This window comes from Ostrea edulis, chromosome 2 (genome assembly GCF_947568905.1).
Source record: "Ostrea edulis chromosome 2, xbOstEdul1.1, whole genome shotgun sequence".
Classification (NCBI taxonomy): Eukaryota; Metazoa; Mollusca; class Bivalvia; order Ostreida; family Ostreidae; genus Ostrea; species Ostrea edulis.
The window spans coordinates 107,725,093-107,746,316 of record NC_079165.1 but is presented as its reverse complement, the minus strand read 5'-3'; the positions used below and the strand labels follow the sequence as shown (position 1 = coordinate 107,746,316).

Genomic DNA, 21,224 nt, shown 5'->3' with positions numbered 1-21,224 from the left:
TTTCTTTTGGTACTAATAAGGTTTTGACCTTGTTTATTGCTCTTTGTTACCACTTGGGGCATAGTGTCTTGTTTTATATCTACATGTAGCATTTAGATTCAAGTTTATTCAAAACCAGAATGCAGCCACAAATGAAGCTTAAAAAAATCTTAGAATAGTCTTAAGAACCACAACAATAAACATGTGTTTAGAATGTATAGTCTTAATCATCATTCAGACATTAGATATTTTACATTTTCTTCAGTTATGAATTCGAAATGATTGACTTAAGGTCATGATCAAGCCATATAAATACTTTTACTTTAGGCGCGTAGCTATAGCCCTGTTTGGAATTGCAAGACCATACAGGTGAGGGGACGTCTTGGGTCGCTTTAGACTCCCAGTGGGTCCAGGGCAGAGCCCTACTTGGGGGTTGAGGGAAAACAGTTTAAGCAAATCAGGGCCCCCTGAAATGCATTTACAAAGATTTTTTTTTAACAAAATATATTTGAAATAATGATTGACCACATTTTTTGGTTTAAACATGATTTTAAGAATCGCTGAAGAGACATGATTTTCAAATTAAAATGCATCTCGTGGTCAATCTCAACATGACACGTCATGCGATGGCATAATGTAAATCAAATTGCAGAATATATCACAGACACTGGTGATGACCATCAATTTAGTTGGCATCATAACCATCTCCTAACATTTTCTTTAGAAAAAAATGGAGGAAATCTTTTCTTCTCTCACATATGATGCAATAGCCAACCTTATTTCTAAAAATCATGTCATTATATTTGCATTCACTAAATCTTTGCTCTTATATTTCTTTTGAAATTGACATTGCTTTCATATGTGACAATGAATACATGTTTGTTGCGAGCTAGTTTGATCTGGTGCTTAGTACTACATGTCCGTGTAATCATTATTAAATAAATTATATGAAGTGTTGTCAAGGTCAAGGAGTGCATTAGCTGTTCCGTTTAAAGTAATGAAAGGGTCAACAATATAATATTTTAGCTAGTACTTAAATCTAGTGTATATTTTTTTTAAAAATACATATAGATATAAACAATAAGATATATTTAATTGTTGTTTTATTGTGATGCAGAAGCAATCAATGCAGAAAAAAATTAACATATGGGTTTTGAATTTTTATCTGCAATGCTTGCTAAACTTCATCACTTGTTAAAACAACAAAGAAAAACATTTTATTGTTTACTTGTATCTTTTTCTCCAAATTTTAAAATTTCCAAGAAATCTAAATGGAAAATATGAGCAGTTAAAGTGTGACAGAAATAATGATCAATGTGCAAAAATCTAAAATTATCAGAGGATTCAATCAGATTTACCAGAGGTGGGATCAGGTGTCCAGGAAGAGTAAGCATCCCCTGTTGACCGGTCACACCTACCGTTAGCCCAATGTCTTGATCAGGTAATAATAATAATAAGACCTTTATTTAACCAGGATTACATATTTAGCGATAACGCTAGTTTTCAATATGGTCCTGCATATAACATACATACAGACAGATATTAGTAAAATAAACACAGATTAAAAGAAGTAGAATACATATAAACTTAAGAAATAATTATGAATGTAAGATAAATAGAATACAAAATGAAGCTTAAAAAGTATGGTGATAATCTCTAAGATAATTTCTCTTAAAACACGCAACACTCGTTGAGTTTCTTATGTTTTGACTCAAGGCATTCCACACTGTGCTCCCTGAAATGCTGAAAGATCTTCTATAATATTCTGTTTTTGCCCTGGGTATATACAAAATATTTGAATAAGAATTTCTAGTTAAACAGAGTTATCCATATAGTCAAAATCAGTGTGCCAAGGGCAGCCTAAAAATCGGTATGAAACACGTCAGACAGCATTTGACCCACATTATAGGTTGTATTGGCAAATAAACTAGATCATCATAACGACCATAGAATTTGCGAAATGCTGACTTGGAATTTAAATGAGACTGTTGAAACCCCTGTACCATCAACTTGTTTGTCAGTAGCCATCCTAGATTTAAAAACTGATCATGCAGAAGAAGCTCTTGCATATCAAATCAGTTGAGATATCATAAACACCATATGCAGGTAATAATGGAATATTGCTACATAGATATGGGAAGTTGACGATGGAGAAGCTGAAATCATCCTGTTTGTCATAAAGTTGAGTTGTTAGTTTACCGTTAATATCTACTTTCAATAAATTATCTGAAGTAGAAGTGGACGACCCTGTGGTGTCTTTTATTTTGAGTTCACAGGGATATATCCTGCTAAGACTGTAAATGTTTGTTCATCCTCATTATGTCAGGGCCGGGTCCTGAGTCCACTCGTGCCCGAGTGTTGATTCCATTTTGTTCAAATCAAGATCATAAATATCAGGGTGCTCATTTGAGTTTGTTCAATTGAAAGGGTCGCACCCCTTTTGAAGGGAAAGTAGTGAAAACATGGTTGTGTGCTTTGAATCAATTTTTTACCAGAATCAATGAGTAAGTTTTACCCCGACTTTACAAAAAGTATTATGTGGAAAACGATGAAAATTTGTTCGGATTATGGCCCCCCTCCCTTTTTTAAGGGAAGAAAATATGGAAATCTTTTTTATATGAACACTCATGGAAATGATAGCAAAATGATGAAAGTACCCTCGGTGGTTTCTTATGAAGATCTTTTCAAGAATAACTGTATCTGGTATTATCAAAAGTTTGCTGGTTTCTTATGTTTGGTAGTAAGAAATTTGTTTAATCTATTCAGTAGAAACAAAATAAGAATAGTTTGTCAGATGATATGCATGCTGACATGTGGCTCATGGCTCTCTCATTTTTACACTAGTCTTGTGTTCAGTTTAACAGAGCGTTACTGAGTATTTCATTGCTGTCGAACAAGAGCATGAACATGATGTTACTGAGTAGCTGTTTCACATTTATAATCAAGACTATGTATTACTTTGCAGTTGCACCAGGAACAGAGGACAAGTGCCCTCTTTTCCTGTACGCCTTTTTGCCGGTCCTCTTGATCACCCTGCTTGGTACCATCATCGTAATTGTTGTGGCTTGCTATACTGATAAAGATGGAAAACTCAAGGAGGGTTCGATGAATAAGAGCTGTGACTGCTGTCCATCTGATAATAAGTTCTGCATGGCCGTGTGTCCGTTGTACACAGATCCATTGTGTAAAGGTTCTAAAGAATCAGGTAATAAGTCCATTAAGTGTCAAGTTTGTTCTCATGACACGGAGATTATTTATTGTGTGTCATAATACATAAACAGATTAATCCTCAAACTTGACCCACATTTTGTTTATGGTGACCTGTGCTTTGTCATGACTCTTAGTTAATGTCCATGACATTAAAGACTAAAGTTACATAAATCAAAATTTATATCTGGTCCATAAAAGGCATTGTTGACATTGAAATCTGCACCAAAAGGTTAATTTCGAATAATTTGATATGCTCCGTCCCACAATGGATGAATTGATCAGTGTCGAGTAGGTATGTGACAATCCATCAGTGCACTGATGACCTTGTATAGGTCAACATCAGAAAATCACTCAATTTCATAGGTCAACATCAAAAAATCACTCAATTTCATAGGTCAACATCAGAAATTCACTCAATTTCATTCAAAAAAATAATGAAAATACATAAAAACTTGTTAAAATGACCAATTTTAATGTCAACAGTTTTAAAAAAAAAACTGCTGCTTTCCAACTATGTATAAATTAATTGTGGATGTCAGGGACTCAGTGTCTGTCTCAAAAGCATGACCTTTCACTCTTGAGATCAAAAGGTCAAGGTCACTATATAATCTCACGTAAGGTAACAAATGGTCAACTGATGATGTACTAGATTTTTTTGTTTGTTTCAGTCACAATGAAAAATGTTGCCTCAGTTGTTGTACTCACCGTTTTGGCTGCCGTCATTGGAATAATCATTGCTTTTGGACTTGGCCTGGAGAGTGGAATGTGTATGTATACATGTAGTATAAAAAATTAACAGTTTTAACATTTAGATTGAAAGTTAATCGTATAGCATAATGTGTCATCTCCAATGCATGTTCATGTAATGTAGGATTTAACCATTTCTCCCTAAATTGTTTCTGTTTTTTATCAACTTGAGGCCCTAAATGAACGAAAGCATTTGTGTTTTATACTGTTGCTGAATATTAGATATGCAGAACAGGGAAATTATTCTAGGTTTCATAGCCTTTAGAGCAAGTGATACTGATAGGGCACTCATATTTCATATGTCATAGCGCATTTCTTGTGACAATTTGACTTTTGCTGTTTACACCTGGTGATGTTGACTTTGGAGTTTGAACTATTTTTAAGAAAACCTAATCTAGGCGATACCTTGTGAACTGTTTAAAGTAAGGTTACTTTTCATATTTTGTATATAGATTCCTTTTGGCAAGATCTTACATTTCAAACCATGATCTTTGACCTTGTAACCTTGACCTTGGAGTTTGACCTAGATATCAAAATTGCTCATATTTTTTAATGGTGATTGATACATCTTTCATATAACATGTATGCATTTCATGTGACAAACCCTTTCTTTTGGTACTTTAGGTCTTTGACCTTGAAGCTTTGACTTTGGATTTTGACCTACTTTTAAGAATAGAACTCAGAGTAAGGGGAGGACTTTCATATTTTTTGCATAGATTCCTTATATCAAGACCTTATATTTCAAAGCATGATTTGTGACCTTTGGGGCTAAGTTAGGGCCACGATATTGGTTAAAAAAATTTCATGGGGATAAAGATTTTCACAAAATCTTAAAAATGCAACAATTGAACAACAGCAGGGCCTATGTAACTTAGATGAGTGATGTGGCCATGGACATCTTGTTTTTAAATAGCATTTATGTATGAGAAATAAAACTGTCTTGTAGGATACAATGCGATCATAAATAGCTATGATGTCGCACACACGTGAGAAATTGCGTATTTGCATTTAATGTAATGTCAGCAGGGTTCGACACTAACGCTAGTCCGGTAGCTGGAGGCTATTAAATTTTGTCCCGGACTATCAGAATATCATTAATAAGTAGTTTACTAGTCCTGTGGAAAAGTGGTAAGTGTGTCGTGATGTGAGGAATGTCCTTTGTTTCAGGTATCCTAGCTCTTGTTCTGAGCATTGTGTGTGGAGTAGTACTTGTGGTGATCTTCATTGTGTCTGTCTATCCACACTGGCCCTGTGTACCAGAAAAGGGTGAGTATCAAAACATCATCTCAATTAACAGCTAGTTCATAAAATGTGTCTCCAGTCTGTAAACTCGAACACTGATATTTTAAATTTAGTGGTTTATTACACACTCGCACAGATCAGCCATATCAGGAACAAATACTAGACCCTTTCTCTATAACCATTCACACTTACTCTCTACAAGACTGATGAACCAAAAAAAACCAGCTTAAAATCTAAGTATGAAAATACTCTGATTTGGTGATAAATCCGTGGTTATATTAACCATGGTCGTCCTTAATTTCTATCGGCGATGATCAGCCTAGGTGGTACACCATGGTGGAACATAATTCAAGTTTCGGCCATGAACGATGAAAATTACAGACATTTATGTTGCAAAATGTTAAAATCCTTCGATCATCAGCCATACATTGTAGAATCTTTAGTCAGCCGTGGTTAACCATGTCATCATGGCTCTGATGTGAAAAAAATGACAAAACATTTAAAGCTGAAAAGCAAATAGACACCCGTGAAAAACACATTTGGCTGTGGATACACAGTGCCTGACTACAGTTCTAAATATCATGGAAAATAGTCAAAATCTCAGGGTTTCATTTTTGTATCATTCATTGGCAGCTCTCAGTGCCAATTCTAAGGTCTCGCAGTGTATTATAGAACCAGTGACTAGAGGATACCCAGCATCACAAAATTATTATGACCGGCCGGCAGCAGTCATACAGATGCCTTACAGTTTTTTTCACAGATCATCCAAGATATTTACAATCTTCATTATTGTCACATGGATAGTAGGATGACCTTAAGTTTCCCTTACAAGTCCCGTACAACTTCGAAATTCGTATCCGCATCAGACTGAATTTTAGGAGGTGTAATGATGGGCTGCATCATGTGATGTTGTATTATTGGGTGCCCAATTTTCAGCAATGGGTGTCATGTCAAAGGAATTAAGTTAATGTGGCATCTAAACCAAACTCACTGATTTTTAAATGCACAAATACAATGACTGTTTTAATCATTATCACCATAAACTTAATACTGAATGCTTTGAGACAGTCTTCAGTTAAATAGATTTATTACAATCAAGTTATAGCCTCGTGACACTGAAAAATACTGTCTTGCCCAATATGGGTTTTCATCTCAACCTAGTTATTTTTCTATGTCACATTTAACAACTAATTGTTAAGCATGATAAGAAATGAAATAGTTCTCTTGTGATGAGAGTCAAATTATTACCCGGTATCGGTGTCCATAGAATCACGTACCTGTTGGAATCTTACCAGTCCCATACAAGCACAATGTCACAGCTGCAAGTTTTTGTTAGTATTCATCAAATGCATGGGTTTACAAGGTCACCTTGAGATGGCCTTGACATAGATATTTCATCATAGAGCCTCGGTAGGGATGGGGGGTGGGGGGGGGCACAGGATTAAGGGGGACCCTTCAGACATCAACTTATACCCATTACATGTGTGTGTACCACAAAACTGTGTGAGGAGGATTTTCTAGAATTGATGTGATCTGTTGAAGGTAGAAATTATTGTACAGGTTGGGCTATGTGGTCATGGACATCACCTGAATTATGTTACGAAAACAACAACACCATGACCATGAAATTACTGTGCAGGCTATGTGGCCAGGGACATTACCTGAAGTATGTTACAAAAAATCAACACCATGACCATCAGGGTTAATAGGGTTATTAGTGTAGGTTTTTATCATTCATACAAAGGCCTGGAAAAAAATAAGTGTGTAATTTGTTTTACGAATTAAGAAGTGTAAATCTATTCATCAATCTGTTACTGTCATTTTACTGAATGGTTGTTAAGATCATCCTCATTAATTTGGGTTACTAAAACACCTTGGTTCGCACACTTGTATCTCATGGTTACAACCCGAGTTTGATCCTCATGTGATCAGCCGTGTAAGGCACAGTTACGACTGGAGTTTTAATGTTGTGTGATCAGCAGTACAAGGTTGTGAGAGGGCGTAGTCGTGCAGTGGTCAGCCACTCAGATACATGGATTTAATTTCATCAGTGTTGTCTAGTTTCCTCCAAATGAGAAAATCAACATCGAAATACCTACGAGAGATATTCTTACAGGTTTATAAAGTTTGTTTCTCGATCGTCAGAGTGAATAAATACGTAAATAAGAAAAAAAATGCATGTTAATGTAATAAAGAACTGACATTGCTGTGTCGTTAGAAAATCTGTATCACTAAAATTCAATTGATTGCATGTAGTGATTGAAACAAAAATTATAATAGATATTTATTAGGAAACGTTAGATTACCCAGTGTTTTGAAGGTCAAGATCCCTAATGCTAAAAAATTCTGCAATTTGTGATTTTTGAATCATTTTGATTAATCAAACTTTGATAGATCCGTTTTGTATCGTGGGCGTAGAAATTCATGACAGTTGTTAGAGAATTGTTTTTGATTCCTCTAAATTAGGATTCAGTTAAATCAAATCCGTAGATTTTTAAAAGAACATCATGGTTCCTACATGTGTGTCTATTTTGTATACAGGTCTGTCAGAACAGGAAAAAGGAAATGGTAAAGAAGGTGCCCACGAACACGAGATGATAAATTCTTCCTAGACTTAGTGAAACGATTTAAAAATCTGTCGCATCATGTTTCCCTGAGCATGTCTCTTGTTAGATTACAAACAGCTAGTAAATATATATATATATATATATATATATATATTGATTCACCAATGTCTTCATGATAACCATAAATGGAAAAAAACTGACTTTTCAGATTCTACAGCCATCGTCTGAAGTCGACATCTGTAAACTGTTTTAACATTTTTTATCTTCTTCGGAATGACTGCATTTGCAGTCACTTGATTTGATATTTCTTCTAATTGTCACGCAGAAGTTAGGTGACTTTTTGGAGCAATCAAAATTCAACTATAATCACCAGTGTTTTGATTGGCTAAGAGTAAATTGCTTTTTCTCCAAAATGATTGCATCCCTAGTCACCATACTTAGAACAAATGTTCCTCTGCTAACCTCAAAAAACTTAGGAGCAATCCAAATTTCAAAACAACCACCATTGCTTTTGATTGCCATGAGTTTCTCGAGCCTGGTGATTCAGGTTCTGAAGAGCTTTCTGTTTCGGATGCATCTTCCCTATATGCTTGTTTTACACTTAATTGTGTTTTACCTATCATTTCTATCCGTATGTGTAAATTGTGTATTTATTGAGAAAATGTTGTGATCACCGAATGATAAATGTTTTGGAATGATTATAATGAATGAGTCATTGATAAACTATCATGTTTGGTTTGTGATCATAGAATTTAACTGTCTGTAGTATAATTCTGCAATCACAATGATGAGACACTCACAGAATATAGTGTGAATATAGTGTATGATGTATTGTAATCACACGACCTCTTATTTGTGAGTTTGGAAAGCAATTTTAAAAAAGATGAAGTTACAGTTACGACATACCAGTGAAATCTTTATTTTGGGTATCTCATTTCATTTGCAATCCATCATGTTCAGTTATCATATTCTAAATTATCCTTCACATTATATTTTTCACTCACATTGACTCGTTATTCGTTATGATTGTTGTGTTAATTGTTGACGACTTCGGTTGTGTCCGTTCACATGTTTATCTATGAACATGTATGTATAATTGTGGTTCTAATTCGTCTTTGCTTCGTTTCTTTTTTTTTCCCTCCCCGGTGAATCATGGCCTGTCTCCCATTCATCATCATCATCATCATGAACTCCGTACTGAAAATAAAAGGTGAACACGATCAAAGTGAACATGATCAAAATGAACATGAGGTCCGATTCATCTAATGTTGTAGGTATTACTCTTACTCACCTCCTGTTAATGGAGTCCTTTGTTTTTATATACCACCACACTGTTTACAGATCCGGTTTTCTGCTATAACTACTCCAGTTTTGTGTACCCTCATTATAGCCACTCTTCCTTAACATCTCACACTCTTGTTTTGTAACACCAGTACTTATTCGTTAAGGTGTATGGAATTTCATTTCTTATATTTCTGCAAATGTAATAAGTCAGAAGTGATGTCTAGTTTACGGCATTAAAACATAGCAATGTCGGCAGGTAAAAGGCACCTTTAAGTGCACTGTGCATGTTACTGCAATTCTTTGACATGAGATGATGAGATGTGTATAGACTGAGTTCATTTTTAGCTCATCTGAGTGGCAGGCTAAATTACTCAGGACTGTGTTCAAGATGGCTTTCCTGATCAAAATCTCTCTGTTGTCCTTCTGTCTCTACTATCCAGATTCAACCAGAGGCGGCACACCATTCCTTTGTATAATGAATATGAAAGTCTTGTGTCATAAACATTTTGATTGTAGATTTTTAGTTATTCTTAAATGGAATAATTTTTAAATTTTGATATTAAGTTTAAAGCTTTAATTAAATCAATTAAAATTGAACCTCTTTGAATTGTTTGTGTCACAGGGTGCTTTATATCACTCACAGAAATTGACAAATAATTCATACTGATAATATCTCGTGCACCATTAGCACACCTAAAAGTTTGTTTGACTGCATTGTAGACTCTAAATATTGTTAGTCAGTACAAGATAAAATAAGATAAATGCAGTGTATTTTATAAAGGTTTGCTTGTTAACACAGATAATGTTAAGACAAGAATAAGAATTCTGTATTTTTAGAAGATCCTGTGACATTTATAATGATTAGAAGATCCTGTGACATTTATAATGATTTCTTTTTGACAAATGATTCCACTTCTATCGAATTCCCCATTCTACATCACTCTATTCAGAGGTCTGGACAGTCCACAACTCTGATGTCGCCCTGAATTCAGAGGTCTGGACAGTCCACAACTCTGATGTCGCCCTGAATTCAGAGGTCTGGACAATCCACTACTCTGATGTCGAGCCTCTGTGTATCTCTTCTGTTGCTTGTCTTAACTTTTCCAAATTTGGTTGTCATTTCATGGTGCAGATTTGGTTAACATAGTTCTTTTTCCTCTTCAGAATGAACAGAATTTAAGTATAGGTATTGTGGTATTCAAAATGATTATAGATAAAATGAATTTATCCAGAATGTCAGCTTTCCACCCTTTTCCTCTTTATTGTAATGGTAATGTTGATGAATCCACAATATTGTGACAAGGCAGAAGTTGGGGTGCACATGTACTAAGTTTTACAGGCTTACATTTTCTGAAGAAAAACATTCAATTTCTCAATTAACTCTCAAATTTCTCAAGTATCCTCACAGGTAGATTTCAGGGTTTTTATTTAATTTTTTGCTAAGAAAATGGCTCTTGGATGAATAGGTAAAGAACAAATGGTAATATACAGAATATGATGATGCATGTATGCGTTCGACAGGGGGTGCTTACTCCTCCTCGGCACCTGATCCCGTGTAATCAAATCATGACATCAGGACTTTGAATCTTCCCCAGAACAAGTTTGTTGCAGCATCTCAAAGTGAAAGGTTGAATGTGTGGGATGTTTGTTTTGATGTATTTGTAGGGTTATGAAGAATTGAAGCTTCAGGACTTCATTATAAAATCTCTTTTTCAAAAGATGGTTGTTGTGACTCCATATCATCATGATTGAATTGTTGTGACTGAATTTAGGAAAAGCTTTTTTGTGATCATTTGTTCAGTGTGAGGAATATTCATCAACAAATAGGTGTAACTTCTAACAGATTTCATTACATTATTTTCTACTGCTAAATTTATTATATTTATTAGGTCGAAATTAGTAGGAAGTATGATATTTATTAGGTCAAAGTTAGTAGGAAGTATGATATTTATTAGGTCAAAGTTAGTAGGAAGTCCAGCTCACTTATTTCTTAATTTAAAACAGGCCTACAGAATTGCATAGGTCAGCAGGCTGTTCCATTTTATTGGGGCTAATTCTTTACAAGTGGAATCATCTTTATTTTCCTGTTCCTTCAAAAATGATGAAAATTTGAAATTGGTTATTTAGGTGCTGGGTCTTACATTATGTGTCGACGCTGAGGTTTTGTGACAATTTCATGGCAGTTAGGAGGTTCCAGAGAGAGATCAGCACAAGCCCAGCCCATGATTTATAGATGTATACTTTTATAACAAATATTTAGGATCTGCTTTGTTTTGTTTAATGATAAGATATATGTTGATCTTTGATAAAAGGGAAAGTGGGATGACTGAATTAGTTACTTTTTTTTAAAAAAAACTCTCAGTCAATTAGAAAGCATTTTAAGTTGTATCAGCTCACCTGTTGAAGCGCAAGACCATACTGAGTTTTTTTCCATTGCATGGTGTTTGCTCGGAGTATTGCAATCACCATGCACAGATTGCAATTCAAGTTCCCTCTCCAGAAGAGAGTGCACAAATGCAAATAAATGTCTACAGCCATTAACACGTTATTATAGCTACTGGAAATCATAGCATGGGCACCATTGCTTGATTGCAACAATTAGGTATTTTCTTCTTGCACTAAACTTGGCATAAAGTTTCCTGTTGTGGTCCTAAAGAAATATTTTTACATTGAGGGGTCAGAAATTTCAATATGGAACAAATTTGACTTCCTCTTGGGGCCCGTTTTACAAAACAATTTATGACAAAGTCGCAAGTCTTGATTAAATTGTATTACACAATTATTAGTTTGAATGAAAGAATTAAGACATTTCTGAAACTTAATTTTCAACATTATTTCTTCACTGTTTTACATTGGTCAGTGAATTATCTTACAATAACCTGGAGAATTCCAATATGTAAAGTTGGTCGTAAGTCGTAAGTTCTTTTGTAAAATGCACCCCAGGAGGACTGCATGGCAGATCAGAAAACTTGACACTGGGATGTTCCCATTTTTGGATAAGTATATAGAAACCATGATCTTAGGAAAAAAAACTTGAGAGCAACTTGAATTCCAATATGGCAGTGCTTGACACTGTTGCGCCTCTGTTTGGTAGAGGTGGGTCAGGTGAGCTATTCAGGCTGTGTGTAACATGTCTTTAGTTGGCAAACTAAATGAAAGGGAACCTACATTATGCAAAGTAATTACCTTCCAGTATTATCGCCGGGTAAATCAGCTGACCTATTGCAGTCCATGCCTGTCCATCGTTGTCCATCAAATGAGGTGTTATAAAAAATACAAGGTTACCAAATCTGCTGTGTTTTATCTATTGAGGTCAGGAAAAGAGAAAAAGAAATTCCCTGGGGTCTTAGGGGATGGGGTTAAAATTTTGAATGTTTCAATTTTTCAAACCCCTTGACTTACACTGCTGATAATCTAACAGACTAGCTGGGTGCATTGTTCAGATGAACATGGAGTCTATCAACAATGTGAAATGCATTGTATTTTATTTTTTACGTCTTTTTTGAGAATTTTTCACTCATTGAGACGTCACCAGCTGTAGGTGAAACACCCATTTTACCTGTGCATGACGCGTTCATCAGTAACAGAGAGGGTTCTTTAACATGCCAATACCTGCCATGATACCTCTGTAACTATCACTTCTAGATGACAAGTTTTAGGTGAAGGAGCTAGACCCGGGTGAGGGGGTGGGGGGGGGGGATAAAAGGGTACAAAGGTAGCCATGTCACATTTCCATAGGAATGCCATTCATTAGTTGAGAAAGCATTTTGGTTCCCCCGGGGGAAGATGAAGTAACTGAGTATATATTATTAATGAATACATGATATTTTGACAAACATTACTTCAAGTCACATGAGAGAAAATTCTAGCAGCCAGCAAGTTCTCAGAGTTTAAAATACATACTTGTTGCCGTATTATTAATTTGAAATTGCCATTGTCTGCAGCTCAGATGACCGTTAATGGTTCAGAACCTCCTGCAATCATCTTATTATTTTATGTCAGTTGGAGTTCATGGGGGAGAAATAGTTCTTTGGGATAAGCAGATTTTCATTATAATGTGTTCATATGTAAATACTGTGGTGGTACATAAACAGTGGAGGACTATTCATGAAGTCCATGTAAAATTTATATAGAGAGGGTGATTTATCGATTGATGGAATGGGCTACAAATAAAAAAATTTCATTCCAAAACACCCAAGTATCACAAATTTAACGATACGGATTGTCATATGGCCCTTTGTGAATGAGATTATGTTCCTCAAGTTTTTACGCTGTACGTGTGTTGTTGTTTTTCCTCCTTTTGTGGTATTTGAACAAGGGTAGATAACCCTATTATAGAATGCATAGAAAGCAGTTTTGAAAATTTTGTTAATGGTTTTAATGCACAAGAAATGTAAAAAAAAAAATATGATTTTCATCATTGATACTTGGGTAGTATTGTAAAGTCTTATAAATGATTATCTGTGGGTTCTCTTTTGATCACTGATTTTCAATATTTCATTTAGTTGGACTGCTATCTATATATAATGTAGAATATGTACTAGTAATGGACATTTCAAATATGGATAGTATATTTTTTTTTCTGGCTACCAACATGCTCCCCCACTGAAGTTTTAGATCACGACTCACTTGAACTTTAAGTAAAATGATTGTGATAGTTTTCTTTACTGGATATAATCCTTTTTCCTTCATCTTTTAGGAAATTATTGCATTTTCTGGTACAATACATATACTGTATTTCATATAGCAAAAATTATTTCATAACGCAATCATTTTATCATGTCAGATATTTGTTATCGATGTTAGTCTAAATTTATTGTTGTGAAACAGAATTATACTGTCTGTATCAAATTATTCCTGAGATTGCATGATTCATATATCAAAATCTTTTGAGTAAGCATGGAACTTTTAGAAAATGTAGTAAAGGCTGTATTGCCTGCTATGCATGATTTTGGTCCATTTTATCTTCTGCAGTACATGCTCTGACATATATTTAAACAGCTCTCTCATTGAATATACTTTAGCTTGCATGTATTGCATGAATTTCTGCATAAATATGATTCATATGTAAATCTCAATTTGAGAGGATGTGTATATAATTTTTTTGAATTTGTTTTTCTTTTTACAATGTTGCAAAACCAGCTAATGTAACTATTAGAATTTTACATGCTACATGTTTTTCAAGTATAAATGGTAATATGTAACTTTTGTTTTCATTTGTTATTTTGATAAATAATCCTGATTATCTGTATCCTAGATATGTTAGAGTTTGTGTTTATGTTATTTTTTAATTCTTCATGAAAAAAAAAAATTTAAAAACTGGAGAGAAAAAAAAAAAAAGAAAGAAAGAAAGAAAGAAGTGAGATGCTTGGCTGTTTCTCCTACCTGTTTGGTGCTTCATGTAGAATTTTACCTGATGAGGAATATGAATATATGTATACTGTATATATATAGAAATTAATCATTGTAGAACTTGATGTGTATGTAAATTATTTAGGTTACATTCATGATTTAAAAGATTTGTACATCAATGTATTGTACACATATGCTGTTGCTTTCTGTAGCTGAAAACTTGGACAAAAACTAGTCCTAGTTCACTAGATTTGAGTTTTGATTGATAATATTTATAAATTTCATTTTGAAAATACATGAGGATATGAACTGTGATGGTTGACAATGGTTATCTTGGGGTGAAAATTTTCAATGTTACCCTCAACTACATGCAATATTTATATAAAAGAACAGGCCTACATGATCAGGAAAGAGAACAGGGGAATGCATTTCAGTCAATTTGATTCCAAGATCTCAAATAATGATGTATATCCATATAAAACTCTTTATAATTACATTTCAAAATCTAAACTTTAGAACCTTTAGCTTGAGATATCTCGCCCGAGTCATTCCGATTTTATTGTATCGGTTACGAAACGTTGAAAAGAAATGTCGCCCTGGTTTGTCTTAACATGGTAGCAAGTGCCTTGTATCACATTTCTAATCAAGTATGGGGGTATGGGTGTGGGATTTTCTGCCTTACGGATGTGTTTGTTTGTCTGTAATATTAAATTATGGTGAAATGTTGTGTCTGGAACTGCCTTGGGCGATTTTTATCTGATAAACTAGTCTGTAGGTATATATTTGTAATGCTGAGAGTATTTTCACAGTATGTAAGAAATGTTTGTGGCTTGACAATTTTAAGTACAATAATTCTTTGAAAATTAAGTAATATTTGATTGCAGTAACAGTAATTTTCATCCCCTTAATCAGTGTTAAGCTTGAAGATACTCTCACTGCCTGTTGATTACTCTAAAAGCTTCAAATTCTTGTAAATAAAGTAATCGTAAATGATTTCGTAAAATCTGAAAAACATTGAAGATGAAATAGTTTAACTTAATGTACTTCGATCCATTCAAAAGAGAATATACCGTATAATGGGTGTTTTTTGCGAGTGGAAATTTTTGTGATCTGATCCCTAAAAGGTAGCAAATGATATTCTGGGGTTCCAATTTCTGCGGTGCATTATGCCTATCTATACCTATATGTATCGATATATATATTTTGCAATCCTATACACTAAAAATGAACAGCAGAAAATACCAGTTATATACAGTATAATATGGTAAATATATAGTATACATGTAGCTACATGCTACGTATTTTTAAATTTATCCCCAAAAGCATAGTATAGAAATAATATAGCGTATTGAATACTGATAGTTATTGCATGATGTAACCGTATCTTTATTTTTCAATGTAACGTAGCATTGGTCTTGATAATATACGATTAGTGTGAATTAATGAAATAGAGGAATGTGTTGCTGGTAATTTTCGTAGTCGATGTGTCCGTGGGTAATAGCTGTGTAAGTAATAATTGTAGTATCCGTATTGTATTTATCTTGTTAATTAATTACTCTGTGAATATTTTCACACAATCAAATATTGACACAATTACAAAGCATCACTAAAATCAGATACAGAAAATTCAATTAATTAATGTGATTAACTGTAAAAATTGATTATGTCGATTAATTGCCTCTGATTGATATATTGTTGGTATGCTGTCAGTTTAGTGTACAAAATAAGTTTTGATAACACGTAGTGTTAAAATAACACAAACTAAATCTTAATCAAGTCTCCATTATGAATGTGACCAGTTTAAAATTGCAAATGGGAGTTACAAGTAAAAATTACGTGAAAGTAATTTAAGCAGTAGTTTTTGCATCTATAAAGCTAATTCATGTTAGACATAAAAAAAATACTGGGTGGAGTCACACAACTTTCACAGATAACTTGATTGGTGCAGAATATTGAATTAATGAGCCATTCCGAGCAAAAAAGGCCCGCAAGTAATCTAGTGCTAAAGTATGAACCATCTCTCAAAATATTGGAGCAATATAGATATTGCAGTCAATGAAAGATGAAAACTAACGGGTGATTGGTAATTAAATAACTAGATCTTTACACCTGGTATCTAAATAAAAGTTGCATTTTTTCAGTATGACGTTTTAACATTGTTGGATGAGATATTAAGGGTCTTTTTTGCTAGGAACGGCTTGTTTTAATTGTCATTGTTTTGAAAATTGTAGATTTGCTTGTATATAGACATGTTAGCCATAATTATTGTCTCATGTTATTAATGAACTTGTAATTTTTATTGCTTTTATTGTGAATAAAGAATGGGAACATTCTCTCTTGTTCTTTGAGTCAAAATGTAAATTCAGAATTGGAAATGTCTGCAAGGCAAATAAATATTGTCTTTAATGTGTGATTGCATGTAAGTAAGTGGTGAGCTGCAATAAAGTTTTTTATGAAGTAATTTAAATTGGTTCAAAATATTCTGAACACTCGGTTATCAGTTAGACAAAATCCTGAGACAGCGTGAGCTGTACTGGTAATATGTCAGAATAACTGTGTGTATACATGCAAAGCATTGCAGCCGAGGGGACCAATAGAAAAGGAAGACTTAGGTTGCGTTCAATCAAGGTAATTTTTTAACTAATTTTTGTGGTACTTCTGCATGATTTGGATCGTTGTAAAAGGTCATTGAAAAATTTATAGAATTGACAAGTGAAAGTGTAAGGCTTTGCCTATGTGCTAAATCCTTATCTGCTTCACTTTCATGCTGTCCGTGCGGTGTTGCCACCCACCTTTGCTGCTTGGGAAACTGGAAACGTGTACTGATGTTGTGTAATGTTCATGCTTCAAGATCTTCAAAGATTTCTTTTTTTTTACGAGAGAGGGAAGAGTATTTATAATGCATGTTAACGAAGCTGTCCTAGCTTGCATGATTCACTTCCTTGGCCAATGCTTGTCCACTGTCTTTTTTGTGGCATGAAATCAATATTCAAGTCAACATCAAGATGTAGAAGACCTTAGATATTTTACCTTTGATTATTCGGACATGAAGAGAACTGTAGATCATGAGATAGATGTTGTGAGTTGTCTACAGTTCATTTGCTTTGTTTTATCTGTTCTGTTGTGAGGTTATACATGGTATACAGCGCTATCCAGTGTGTAACTGTGATATTCAGATTGCTTATATTGATGTTGTCTGTAGGTGTGTTATGTTAACAATTTACAGAGTATTAACTCAGTCTTCTTGATGTTATACAGTGGAGGAATCATCTTCCATTGAAATAGTTTTCCTGATTTTTCATGGAAATAGTTTTCCTGATTTTTCATTGAAATAGTTTCCCTGATTTTCCATTGAAATAGTTTCCCTGATTTTCCATTGAAATAGTTTTCCTGATTTTTCACTGAAATAGTGTTTTTGATTTTCCATCAAGTCATAATCCATTGGAGCCTATTTGCATGTGGTTATTTTTCATCACTGGGGGAAAATTATGTATGTGGTCATCATTACTCTTCATCAAAATTTCAGCTAAACATTTTTAAATACTAATGTGAATGGATGCATGCATGAACACATATTGTGTATTAAAGCTGCGGGAATACACCAGTCTGCCGATAATATACAGTTAATACGACTTCTATTTCTTTCATCTTACACACTGTGAATATACAATTAAATTGTACAGCCCTATATCAGATGCTGATTTCTGCTCATTTTACTTTATAACACTGACATGTGACTATATTTACTGAAGAATACCTTTACAAAAACTTGCTGCTTGAGACCTTGTGTGCAGAGGTCCCAGCCCTTACAAAAACTGTTTAAATTTTTATGCTTTTCTTAATGCAAATCTTAAAAAATGGAATGACTATCAAAGAAATGATATTAAATACAAATGATATCTATCCGAACTGAATGTGAATACATGTATTTTTCAACCTTTTCGCAAAAATTGCTTTGAGTTGCAAATCCTCTTGAGAGTTGCTTGAGGCTTAACGAGGCTGGATACACTGCAAATTTCCAATTACAGTGGTCTGTGTACGTAATTCCAGAAGTATACAGTGCTCAGTATTTGTATAGGAACTATATATATATAATGTGTATATGCATTGATGGTCAAGGGGTATGAAATTTCCCTTATATAGTCGTGCAGCGCGTTGAATCCCTTTGGAAGCTTTACCCTTCTCAATTAAGGTTTATTTTTGAAAGAAATAGATTTCAAAGCAAGGATGTATACGTGCATATATCTTTTAATTTGTGTTGTGTCAGGCATGGGTTGACCACCAAACATTTATTTTCTGTTACTTCACATTATTGTTGGTTAACAACATCGAGCATGATTATGAATGATGACTTTAACTAGCAAGCCAATTCATTTATACAACATCTGATAAATAAGATTGCATGCATATAAGATAGGTTTCGTTTTTACATGTTCCATCATGTTCCAAGTCCTTATTATTTAGCCCATCACAAGAAAAGTTGCAGGGAATAGAGTAACTAACTGCATGTGTGCAGGCATGCATCCTAGTGACCTAGCTTTAGGGAAATCGGAAAATGTTCATAATCAGTAATTGGAAATAATGAAAAGGTCATTATCAATTAAATAATCGGAAAATTTTAAAATTATATATCTTTCAAATACCAAGCTCTTCATTCTCTATACAAAATCAAATTCGGTTTCAAAAGATTTATCATTACTAGTAAATTTCGAACTTTAAAAAAAATTACTAGGAAATACACAAATATGCTGACTGGCTGGCAATGGTAATGGTAATATTTGTATCATCATTCATCAGCATCGTTTCCATATCTTCAGTGCTGCTGAAGTGGAAGTGAAAAATTCATGTCATTCATAGTTATTTCTCCTTTATTTAATCAGTTTTGAAAATTATATTTGAAATGGGGAGCCCTTCGGCATTCGATTTTCGGCAATAATCAGCCTATCACTAATTCATTGAGAAAATGTTATGGACACCTTGTAAAGAGTACAATCTCAATACTACAAAGATAAAAGAAGAGAGATCTTTATTGATTGCCAGATCAAAAGGTCAGGTCAAGGTCACAGTCAGAGATCTAAGTAACAGTGTAGTAGACACCAATATAAAGATTACCATTCCTGTCTCCCTCCTGCTACATCTAATGAGAATATTAGCAGATCAGGCTTAAGGAGAAGAAGTTCTCCAGACGATTTCCAAGTCCTTGGTCAGAAGTGGTGATTGAATAGAACAACATTTGGATATATAAAGACCACAATTGTAACTTTTTAAAATCCTTTATATACTGATGAGACAGCAGATAAGGAGAGAGATCTGGGTTAGAGGTCAAGGTCACAAGCATTGACTGTATTAGCAGTAAATGTAGGTACAGGGTGTAAACAAACACATGACAATGACCAACGATGTTTCTGAGCATGCATTTATAACCAAACACCAGACTGACATACATAATATAAGGTGTATGAATTTGAATGTGAGGCCAGGAATAATGCATTATATCAGCAATTCAAGTAATAATTCAAGTAATGATACAAGTTATTTCTTATATACATTAATTCAAGTGAAAATACAAGCTATTTCTTATATACAGTAATTCAGGTGAAAATACAAGCTATTTCTTATATACAGTAATTCAGGTGAAAATACAAGTCATTTCTTATATACATTAATTCAAGTTATTTAATATCATACAAGTCATTCACTTATATACAATAAATCAAGTAATCATACAAGTTATTTCTTTTATACATTATAATACAAGTTATATCTAATATACCTTAATTCAGGTAATATAATACAAGTTATTTGTTATATACATTAATTCAGGTAATAAAATACAAGTTTTTGCTATAATAAAACTCTTATTTATACAGATATATTATTACTTTGTATTTCTCTGTTATTTACTTGAATGTTGGAAGAAAAATGTTAGATTAATCTTTTTCCTTTTTCTATTTTTACAGGGGAAAATGCCGGGTAAGAATTTGATTCTCTCATTTTTAGCTCAGCTGAGGCAGATTCATTTCAGCTTTTCTAATCAAAGTCTATCATCTGTTGTTTGTCTGGCATCTTTAGAAATCTCCTCGAGATAGACATGGCTAGATTTTGATACAACACACTATATGCATGCATCCTCTTGTAGTATAGATTCAATGAAGTTTGTTCAGCTCCCAGAGTTATAGTGGGGGGAGTTCACTGTACTGCAGAAAGTCTGAGAAATCTCTAGAGCAACAATTTTGTCAAAATAAAATGCAAGCGTTCTACTATTGCAGTGTAGATTCCAGTTAGTTCAAATCATGGAACTCTCGATGTTGGGGGGGGGGGGGGGGGGTCCCTCTATTAATAATCTGATACACTTCAATAAACTCAGCAGTAAGGATATTTATTTAGTTCTGACGTAACCTTAACAATCAGGATGGAAAGAAAAATTACCACTTGTATTGTAACGCAACACTCAAGTATCGATGAATAGAACATGCAAGGCTCAGATCAATTATGTAACTCTTGTATTATATATTCATGAACCCCCACAAATTCAATGCTTTATGTAAATCAGATTTAATGTTAATTCAGAGCTCAACAAGAAGGAAAGATACATTTCCTGTAACTTTTCAAACTTAAGCTTGTCCTGTGGGAAGATATAATAAAATTCTAAGCTGTAAATACTGGTAACTTAATTGGGTTCAATATATTTTACATTAATTAATTTTGTGAAAATTCCTTTTCAAATTTTCACAAAACTTCTAAACATCTTTTGCAGAAAAAACACCTTAGATTTGTTCAAATTTTGGCCCTTGGATTCAGGACGAATCTGAATAGGAGTTAGAAATCTTTCTTATGACAGTA

At 33.9% G+C, this 21,224-nt stretch overlaps 1 protein-coding gene across 10 annotated transcripts in view; it reads left to right on the top strand.

Moving 5' to 3' along the window:
- The window catches only part of LOC125678769 (uncharacterized), a 167,369-nt gene that overhangs the window by 136,132 nt on the left and 10,013 nt on the right, over window positions 1–21,224 (top strand). For all 10 annotated transcript variants that reach the window (XM_056156011.1, XM_056156010.1, XM_056156016.1 and 7 more), the window contains exons 5-8: window positions 2,945–3,184; window positions 3,858–3,956; window positions 5,104–5,202; window positions 20,342–20,354. In XM_056156011.1, coding sequence (XP_056011986.1) covers window positions 2,945–3,184; window positions 3,858–3,956; window positions 5,104–5,202; window positions 20,342–20,354 — 451 coding nt within the window. The remainder of the gene's footprint in view (window positions 1–2,944; window positions 3,185–3,857; window positions 3,957–5,103; window positions 5,203–20,341; window positions 20,355–21,224) is intronic.